This window comes from Puntigrus tetrazona, unplaced genomic scaffold (assembly GCF_018831695.1).
Source record: "Puntigrus tetrazona isolate hp1 unplaced genomic scaffold, ASM1883169v1 S000000008, whole genome shotgun sequence".
Lineage (NCBI taxonomy): Eukaryota > Metazoa > Chordata > Actinopteri > Cypriniformes > Cyprinidae > Puntigrus > Puntigrus tetrazona.
The window spans coordinates 1428658-1439481 of NW_025047688.1; the positions used below are offsets into that span (position 1 = coordinate 1428658).

The 10824-nt window shown below is 39.8% G+C and overlaps 1 protein-coding gene across 1 annotated transcript in view; it reads left to right on the top strand.

Moving 5' to 3' along the window:
* Positions 1-7570: 7570 nt before the first annotated feature.
* Positions 7571-10824, top strand: part of LOC122332266 (extended synaptotagmin-1-like) — a 9772-nt gene continuing 6518 nt past the window's right edge. The window contains exons 1-2 of the mRNA XM_043229557.1: positions 7571-7576; positions 9918-10061. Coding sequence (XP_043085492.1) covers positions 7571-7576; positions 9918-10061 — 150 coding nt within the window. The remainder of the gene's footprint in view (positions 7577-9917; positions 10062-10824) is intronic.

Genomic DNA, 10824 nt, shown 5'->3' on the forward strand with positions numbered 1-10824 from the left:
TTACACAGAGGATGCACATCTTTTTTCTGTTAATTATCACAAAAAAAATCTATTGTTTTCATCTTAGTTTTAGTTTTTCGTTTATGAAAATAATCTTGATGTGGACTGCTGTGGAAATTCAACAATGTATGAATGGCAGCGTGACAACAGAGATCCAAATGCAAACTTTATTAAAACAGTGCTTTATCCAAACTGGCAGGGTCCAACACCAACAAACAGTAATATCCAGAGCAAATCAGACTGATAATCCAAAAACAGTCAAGCAACAAATGGAAACCGAATGAAATGCTCAGAAATGTTTGATAACAGTGAAACAAGACTTCGCAATGTAATGTATGTGTGTAATTAAATAATCCTCCAGATTAAAACCAGCTGCGTGTGCAATCGGCTCCTTGGTGTGAAGTGTTGTGGGAAATGGAGTTTCTGAGTCAACGGTAAGCTTCTGGATGGAGTGCCCTCTTGAGGAGCTTGTGCACACCGTGACAAACTAATAGTTATGAGGATATTCATCTACATCATTTTAATTCTTTACATTTTTAATTTTACTATTTTTTTTGTCTTTGTTAATGTCAATTAGTAGAAGAGTATTTTTACAGTTTGATGGCTCAAGTTTTGATGATAAGAAGTGCTTTTGAGCAAACAAAGTAAAGTAAGGAAACAAAGTAGCACCTTCTACCTGAGATGTGATCAGAGACAGTTGAAGAGCAGATGTGAGACAGATGGTGGAACGGTATCAAACACAGGACAGGTTAAGTATTCACAAGGTTTATCTTGCATTTTCCTCGCATACACGCTGGATGAGGTCAGCTCATTCCCAGTACGAGTGGTTAGCATTTTTTCAGTGGCAAAAACACACCTTGCTTGCATTTTTGAAATCATGAATATAGGGAAAAATGCAAGGCAGTCAGCTCTGTATTTCAGCACATTTAACAGCACACACATTTTCCATTCTCTCTCTGTGGCTGTACTACTGTAGCTGGTGGACTAACAATAACATGTGCTTGAGCTGCTGAAACTTAAGCTTGCCAGAGATTCTGGCTGTTTTGTTAAAGGCCCCACTCCCATCTACAACCTTGGAAATACACAGTCCTAGCCCAAAGACAAGCCGTACTGAGCAGCATGTGTGCCTGTGCTTAGCCTTCAGTCAGTAAAGCAGTTTTTCAAAGCTTATTTGAATCAAGAAAGAAAATGTCAATAGTATCAAGTATCTTGGGTTGGGAAGTTAGCACTGATTCTGTAAATGGAGGCGAGCTCTACTGATAATGTCCAAAGATAAACAAGTCCTAGATTACATTTTAGGATGACTAGTTAAAGGTTTAGAACAACTTTCTTGTTAAACATAGAAATATCTGCTCTGTCTTTCAGACACCTCAGCATGGATGAATTTGGAAATACACTTTCAATTTCAGCTGCGTTTTGTTCAATGCAAAGTAAATGCAATGTAAAACTGAAACAAATTCTGACGTGCGGTTGCCAGTCAGAGGAGGTTAATCTCCTCTTCTTATTCCAGGGCAATGTTTGATAAATGACACACAACAAAGCTGAAATTTGGCTTAGCTCAAAAACAAAACAAACAAAAAACTGCCATGACATAAGATGAAATTCCCAGAGTGTGTGCCCTTGTAAAGACAGAGCTCCTTGGAAACCCATGAGCCAACCACAACATCTTTGTGTCCTCTCTGAATCAGGGATCTCCTGATCTCCAGTATTTAAAAGCTGCTTGTGTTGGGCTTCATCATGTGACTTTCTCATTGCCTCCTTCTTCAGTGTATTACAAAGGTACAAAACAGATTTCAGTACTTCCATAGGTTGGTGTATTAACATTTGAGTTTAATTTGAAAAACCTATAATGTTGTTACCGTGTTTTTATGGTAAGATTCAGGTAGAGTATAGAGTATAGAGTATAGAGAGGTACCATCTGCAGACTTCAGTTCACCCCACACCAACACTAGTTTATTAACAAAGTTGGGGAGGAGCATGTTCAAATAATCTACCCAATCAGCACGAGAGGAGGTAACCTCTGTTCCATGACCGTTTTCTGTCGATTAATCCTATCCTAACCATGGATTAGGGGGTATTCTGGGTTTGGACCNTGAGCAGTATCAAAGTTCAGTTCTGGGTAAAAAAGATACTTTAAAGTAAGTTGAAACCAGCATTTCATGCTTTTCAAAATGAGTTTACATCTACTACAAAGGGCCTTAAAGTGATAAAAAAAAAGAAAATTATAGAAGATCATTTAAGATCATGACTTAAAAGCCCTTTAATCTGATTTGTTTTTGTTATTTATAATTTGATCATTCTTTGATCAAACTTTTTCTCTGGTTTGAATTAGTTGAATTAGCACAGCAGCACATCAAAAACAACTGAATGAGCCTTTTCAACCAGCTGTGTGTGCTGTTGGTGCAAACGTTTTAGAAAATATATGAGAAATGAGAAATACTCAATATTGGTCACTTGCATTTAGTGTAAAGTATCTGCAAATGAAACTAAAACCTCATTAACTTAAAGGTGGGGTAAATTAATTTCTGGTAACCAAAGATGATTTTTGAAACGCGCCCCTATTTTGATAGCTCCGATGGCAGAGCTGATTGGTTCTCTGCTGTATCTGTAGCCAATGATCTCTCTGCTCAACATTCAAAGATATAACTAGTGTTTGTTGTAACAGTTTTGAAGTGCATTCAGAACAGCTGAAATTAACATCTAAGATAAGCGAATGCTCTTTTAAACCATATCACTGTGTTCCTTTGTGTGGTCTGTCTAACTGAATACAAAAATGATTGAATATAAACAAGTTTAAACTATGTACCATGTTAGCAGTTAGCATCAGTGCATACAGCTGCAGCAAGGCGTTAAGCATGTCATCGCTCTGAGGACACGCAGATAGTAACAGATACAAACAGGTTACATGAAATAAGTATTCTTTGGTATGCATTTTAACTGGGGTTCACACTATTGCAGTCATCTCAAAGACAGTGTTACAGCAGGCAGGAATTAAGGGTATTGCTTAGATAGCTATCAATTGTGATGTAGTAGTAATTGAAATGTTTTATGGTTAGCCTAGTGCTAAGAAATGTGCTGCTGCATAGTTTCAGAAAATTAAGAACTTTTTTATTTTGCTTTATTTCAGTTTATACAAGTCAGTTCACCTGAAGTTGTGCACCGTAACCCTGATAATGAGAGAGAGAGAATGACAAGCATCAGCAAACTGCACGAATATGAATTAAGAAGCTTATTGCTGCCTCTAAAGACTAATGAAGTGTAGAAAATAACAGCATATATCAAATAACTAAATGATGAGATATGCTGAGGTGGATGCAGGGGTCTATTTTTTGTTTATCCTTGTTAATTAATGCTACTCATGGTAGCCAAGGCTCACATAGATAATATATGCAGTTCATATGTCTTGGTGATCTGCTGTTGAGGGTTGTTTCTGTTCCTTGTATGTTTATCCTTATGTGTGTTGGATACATATGCAGAGGTTATTCTTAAATTCAGCAGCATTTGTTTGACTGTACTGTATGGTCTCTTCATGTCTCCTGCTTTGTTGGGGGGTTATGACATGTATGTGGATGTATTGCTCTATCACAGCAGCAGTATAGCAGATCTATTCCGCCAAGACCAAATACGTTAACATTGTCATGTACATACCATGTTAATCTCTCCGAGAATTGTCATGACATTCTTCTATAGAAGCGTGCGGCGTAGCGTTCAAGTCAATAGGTGTCATTATTATACAGTCTACGTGCATGTCGTAGCTAAGTTTAATAGTATTAGGTTTATATAGTATTAATAGTATAAGTCTTAGGGTTATGTTCATACTTGGCATGTTTTCCATTAAAATCCTAAGTAAACTGTGTTTTCAAAAAAGCTGAAAGTTTGTTTGTCTGAAGATAGCTGAAACTTGACTTGGATATTTTTTAACAGGATCGTTGGAGCTTGGAACTGGACATTAAGGATTTGGAGCGCACACACGCACAGGGGACTGCGGTGTATGTGCTTACACAGAGTCCTGATGAGCTGGTGGTATTATTCAGGAGTGACTGGTTAGAACTCAAGTAACAGGGGGTGGTGGATGGTGGTGGACTAGCTGGTGGAAGAGCCTGGCAGATCCGTAACAGTACCATGGCCACCATGCCGAAAACCATGGCGCCATGGCGGTCTACTTCTCTGAAATGTCACTTTTCTGCATGGGTCACTAACAAGTAAGCAGAATACCTGATGTTCATGGCGCTGGAACTTCATCATGTATTGGCCATGAGACGATTCACATTGATTTGACCCAACACGCATGGTTCTGAGCCTTCCCCTTTTTCAGGTAGGCAGACCATCCTTAAATATGAAGGTCTTGTTGGTGAGTGTGTTGACTGTCTGCTCCAGTTTATTAGTTTTCTCCCAAAGAGTAGTAACATCTTACTCCATTTGTGATATCTTGTCCTTGGCCTTGCAGATCCTTTTGGAATGTGACTTTAGCTATGTTTTAAATGGCTTCAAGCATATCGGAGGATTGATTAATCATATCATCCCTTAATGACTAAATGGCAGAGAGAATTGAGTTTGTGGAGTTGTTCCAGTTAGCTAGCTATAGGCTTGCTCTCTTGTTCCACGTTGTCAGAGCCAGTTTGTGGTTGAGATTTTGGCTGTTGCTCCTGCTTTATTTTTTTGGTGGCATTGTTACTTGCACAGTTGCCTCTTTAGGGTACATTTTGGTCACTTTTGTAGAATTAATTTGACAAAAGTTAGGGTCAGCACAAATCTGCATTACCTAGCAATTGCATGCCATAACCAGAAGTTTAGCTTTCAACTCTTCATAGAAGTTGTGAATCTTGGTTGTAACACTGGCTCTCGAAGGTAGTTCATGTGTAGAATTGTTAGATGCAAGGCAAATAATTTCATGCAGACCCTCGTCCTCCACTTCATTAACTGGCCTACATGCTGTAGCCACCCATTTAGTCTATTGCTGGTGGAATTATCCATCAATTTCTGCTGAAAAATATCTATTGTGGTCTGCCTTTGGCGAGGGGGATGAGAGCTCTCTGAATCAGTTGTATGGTTCGCCATCAAGTCATATTTTAAACTTGATGAACTGCGGTGATAACATAATTCACATCGACAATAAAATCAACAAATTTTGTCTTCTCAAATATCATCATCACAAGTCCCTTTTCTGTTTGCTTCTGCACTCTTAACTGTCTGGCTGCATTTTCTATTTCTCCTCCTATGGGCTCAACCACAGGTTGAACAGAAAATCTGCACAAATTATTTTAGTGACGAGTCATCCTGATAAGTCATTTTTTTAGTTAACAAGTTTGCATTAACACGCTAATTCTGACAGTTATACTTTATTTACAAAAGCTTTCCATGAAAATCCAGCCATTCTGTTCTTGTTTGGGTGTTTTTTGCTTTATTACCTTTCAATTTTCCTTAGTTAAACAACAAATATTTATTTATTTTTATATAATCATGAGTTATTGTATATGCATTGCTGTGATTAGCTGGACTAGTGACTAGTTGTAACGTTAGCTGGAATAACAACGTAGCTGTAAAATGTATACATCTTCATCATGAGTAGATAGACACGGTGAGTTCATGAATCTGATTCACCTCATAGTATCAATCCTGCCAGATCCTTGTTGAGAGTACAGTTCGGCTGATCTGGTTTCGTCTGTTAAATTCTCTGGACAGGCAAAGCAGAGGAAGGGGAGGTAACCTTTCCTCATATGACAACAAAGGGAAGATTCCAGATTCTGCCTCTGAGCTTTCATTTTCTCCGAGACAAAGCAGGATACCCAGGACTCGGTTTACACCTATCTCCATTTCTAGCCACTGGGGGACCATAGGCAGGCTAGGGGAACTCATATTAATGTAAAAATAGGTTAAATGTTTCATTTTAATGTTGATGATCAGTCTTAGACACTTAGACAATGATCACTGGAATTAGCTTAATTCTGAAGCTCTGTGAGTCAGACATATCCTCAAGTACTGCAACATAAAACTAACCTATACACCTTCGGGGGGCTATCAGATGTCCTCTGAAGCAGATTGATAGGTTTTTGTAACAAAAATACTTCTAGTTTTAAAATTATAATCTAAATAATTGACTTCCAGCTTTGGCCGTATGTGCATCCCTCGGAGCGTCGACTTTCGTCTTTTTGACTGACCTCTGACCTTTGACTCAACCTATGATACGTATGCCGAGTCAGAAGCCAAGACACGCACTCGGTTTAAAGAGCTTCAAAATAATAGCCGCTATCCACCAGCATTACCGAGCTTGGAAGAGCCAGGATACATTTCTAAAAAGCTTAGACCGTGTTCGTCTGAAAGAAGAAAGTCATATACACCTAGGATGACTTCAGGGTGAGTAAAATATGGGGTAATTAAAATTTTTGGGTGAATTATTCTTTCAAACCTACCCCTCAGACAAAACTACAGGCATTTAACATTTCTGTATGATTTATGAGCTGTCATATTTAAAAAGGACATTTGACTTTTGGTTCCCATAATTTATGAAATTCCAGGTACACACCCACTCCTTTAATTTTTAGTTTTTTAATTTCTCATCAGTGTTCAGGAGAGTTTACCAACACACCTGATGTTTCTAGTCATCCTAAAGACCTGGAATACCTCGTTTAGGTATGTTTGATTAGGTTTGAAGCTAAATGTGAAGTTAAACTCAACATTTATACATTCATTATATACATCTAATACTTCTTGCATTGTTTCAAAGCAGTAGCTTTGATGAACCTGTTTGTGACACGTCCAGCAAAATGTCCTGATTTACCTCTGACTAGCACATATTCTATATGATATTATTAATAATACTAATAATAAGAAGAATACAAAAACAATGACATAAAAATGTATAATATTAGTCTTTGTGTTCATTCAAATAGAAGTCTCCAGTGGATTGTGGTATTACTGGAGGGCTACGCTCAAAGATCTGCAACAACTATAAAGCTGTCTTTAAAGGGTTAAAGGGAAAGCTTGGAGCTTTTCTGCTGTTAAAAGATTTTTAGATTTAGACTCATCAACATTTATCAAGAAAGATTTACTAATAAATAAGCCGATCAAGAAAACTTAAACATGCTAAATCTATACAGTGCACATTTTAGATCCCTGTATAGCATCCCTGTTTTCTCGCAAATAATTGCACTTGAAAGGCTGTTTTCTTGGCGGAGGTTTATTGTGCTTCTGTCTCTGAGCTGCACGTGAAAGGAGGGCTCTTAAAGAATGGGTGCGAGAGGAGAGAGCAGGGCAAAGGTTCTCCGATTTCAGCTTCATGGGGGGTAAAGGGGTGGATTTTTATTTCCGAAAGCACGCTCTCCATTCAGAGCTGCATGGACTCAAACCCGCGGCCCCTGGATCAGGAGTCTCTTCATCGCACACTATTCTGGACTAATGCTGGATGCCCGTCACTAGGAGAAAACACTAAACCCAAGCGCTTTCTCTTCTGCTCCTGAAACGCCGCATGTCTGCAGTTTAGACATGGTCCTGTCGGCGGATTCTAGGACTTTACTGCTATTTGTGGCAACACTAGGCGCATTTTTGGCCGTGGTCAAATGCCAAGAGGAGAATGACCGTGAGTTTGCCCACCATTTTCTCAATTTACGCTCAAAAGTTTCGGAAACGTTCCGCTTTAATGCACTTCGATGCTTTCATTCTTTCAAATCTTTGAAAACGCCGACGGTTGTATTTATTGCGTGAATATTAATGAACGGTCATACTTTGCGCTCTGCAGGTTGAAAGGTACTGGAAGAGAAAATATGCGTGTTTGAAATAACAATGCTTTTTTATTGGAAAAGAAAGAAGATAAGCCGGACCAAATAATTATTTTTTATTATAAGAGAAAATCGGGAATAAGCAAATTAGTTCAGCTTTTATTTATTTAGTCTAGGGCATTTAGTGGATTCATAGCTCCTGGTTAGAATGTGTTTATATTGAAGAGGAAAGAATAGCAAAGAGCACTAAGCGGCAGTGTGAAGGTATTCAGGGTATTTCATCCATCAGGACACCTGCGGGACATTCCTAAAGCCTCCACACACACACACACACACACACACACACACACCGCTGATTTATTTATTTATTGACTCTGATGGTTTTATTCTGTCCTTGTTTATTGCTGGCTGGCTGAAGGGCTCCTGATGGCCTGGAGGCTCAGCTGGTCAGGCCTGTAAAGGAACACATTCCTCTGCTGTCAGGGGCCACCGGGGCGAATCCAGGCTTGCTCCAGCGGCAGATGCTCCAAACACCTTCCAATTATGAGAAGTTTGAGCTGGAGGGATTCAGAAAGCACTGCTCTGACTGATCGTGAAGGGTTCAGAGGTGTATCAGTAGTTGAAGTCAGCAGCGGTGGGCCTCTGCCAGAGTTACTGTTCCATACAGTTAAAGTGCTTCCATCTGTTTTCTGAATTACCCAGGGGCTACGATAGTCCGGGGAAAGCAGGAAAGACTGTCTGGCGAAAAGCTATTGGAAAAACATGAAAAGGACAGAGGCAGCTATTATAATTCAGCGAGCCACATTCCTGTGATCATATTTTGGAAACGTAGAAGTAATAAGCTCACCAGTAAACAGAAGATATTTCACAGAGAGTTTTAAAAATGGCAGTAAAAGTAAAATAAATTTGAAGAGAAGCAATTAGGCAGGGCAGAGAGGGAGAGAGGGAAGGGGGGCTGAAAAGAAACTGAGCAAAAGCTAACAATTGGGTTATTGTAGCCGAGAGGCGTATGAGAGCTTCCTCTGAGCTCCCGTAGGGTCACGGATCGGCTCGTCTGGGTCTGAACCCTTCAGTCACCGCATCGTTTTACATGCTGCGACTGGCCTAGCCTGCATACATTACCCTACACAGAGGTTTAAAAGAGAGAAGGACAGGCACGATCGAAACCAGAGACCTCCCCTCACCTGCGTCCAATTTGGAGCATTCCTCCATTTTCCACTTCAAAAAAGAGAAAGAGCTCATGGTTGTGTTCCTGCAGCTCAGACAGTAGATTCAGAGACAGAATAGAAGAGTGATGAAGGCCTGGAGCGTGTGTGTGTGTGTGTGTGTGTGAGAGTGAAAGCTGTCCGTTTTTTGCACTCTCTGGCGTGTGTGTTTGAACTGGCAGCACACACACACACACACTTCCTGAACCCTGTGTTTAGATTAGCCAAAAGCTTGTGAATTGCTCAGTCTTTACTTTGCAGAAAGGCGTCATTCACCACCATATGGGGTCTGTAGGAATTTACAGAAAATAAACAGTCCTGTGAGGTAAACAAACACAGTGCTTGTTTGATTACCCTCAATCTCTGCCCTGCTCCATTTCCTCAAACTGCCTGTGAATTCATGAGCTACTGACTGAAGGAGTAGAAAAAGTGTGTGTTTCAGGATTTTTTCCACAAAGTGAGTTTGTGTGGTATCAGTTAATTGGAGCAGGTTGTGTGTTTGAAACTATCTGTAAATCAGGACAGCGTCGCCAGACTTAAACTGGATTTGGAAATGATTGTTAATTAGCTGGATTCATTGAGATCAGTTTTATGCTGCCATCTTGTGGCGTGTGTTTGAATGATGCTGAACTGTTTGACAGCAAAGACAAAAGCTCTGATCAACGATGCACTTTTCAATGCTTTCTACTAATACCATGTTACACTAATCCTGAAGCTTCTGTGGTTTGGGATCTCAGATGCAAATCATGGATTTAATGTGATTGGTGTGTTTCACCTGAAGCTCTGTGCTGTAACTCACTTACTCACCAGACTCCTCCTTCTCCTCCTCCTCCTCTTCCTCATACTCCTCCTATTCCTGTTTCTCCTCCTCTTCCTCTTCTTCTTCCTCCTCCTTTCTCCTCCTCTTCTTCCTCCTGCTCTTCCTTCTCCTTCCTGCTCTTCTTCCTCTTCCTCCTCTTCTTCATTTCCTTCTTCTCCCTCCTCCTCCTCNGGACAGTTCTATAGGGACAAGGACGTGTGGAAGCCAGAGCCGTGTCGTATCTGTGTTTGCGACACCGGCACGGTCCTGTGCGACGAAATCATCTGCGAGGAGTTGAAAGACTGTCCCAAACCTGAGATCCCGTTTGGGGAGTGCTGTCCAGTCTGTGCCGCTGACCAGCCCTCCTCCCCTGGTCGTAATTTATTTATCTCTCACTTTTATAAATAAATTACAATTGTATTTATATTTGTTTGATGGTTTTGGGTTTTTTGCTTTGTTTTTCAAAGCATCTTAAAATTTTATGGATGCCTTAAAAAGAAAAAGAAAAAAAAGAACCCAAAACAACCTGGCAAACCATCTGAAATGAGAGCAGTCTAACGCTGGTGAGACGCAGTGCTGGCTTTGTCTGGAATGGATATCACTGGCGGCAGGAGTGTGATGGACACATATGGGAATCATTTAGAGAGAGCTTCACTTCAGCAGACATGGTATAGAGTTTCATCTCTGACTTAAAGTCATGGAAGGAGCTTCATACTTTGAATGATTTCTCGTAGACATCTTTACAACAATGTCCTCAGAAAGGGGTTAAAATAGTGTTAGTTTTGTTAGCAGACAGACCCCAGGTGTGTTAAGACTGTACAAATTGGTAGTAAATAATATATTGGTGCAAACTAATGCTACAGCTAATGGCTGTAATAGTAGCTGTAATCTAACATTAATTTTAATCTCATTTTACTGTAGAATGCTGTTAAATTTACAGTTTTTCAAAGTGACAGAATCACAGTTCACATAACGCTGAAATAACTGTTTTATCTTCTGGGTTTTTATCAGTTATTAGGGTTATCATGGAGTTTTGTATTTGTTCTTATGACAGACAAATGCAAAGCTGTACTATTTCCTGGAAATTTCACAGATTATATATATA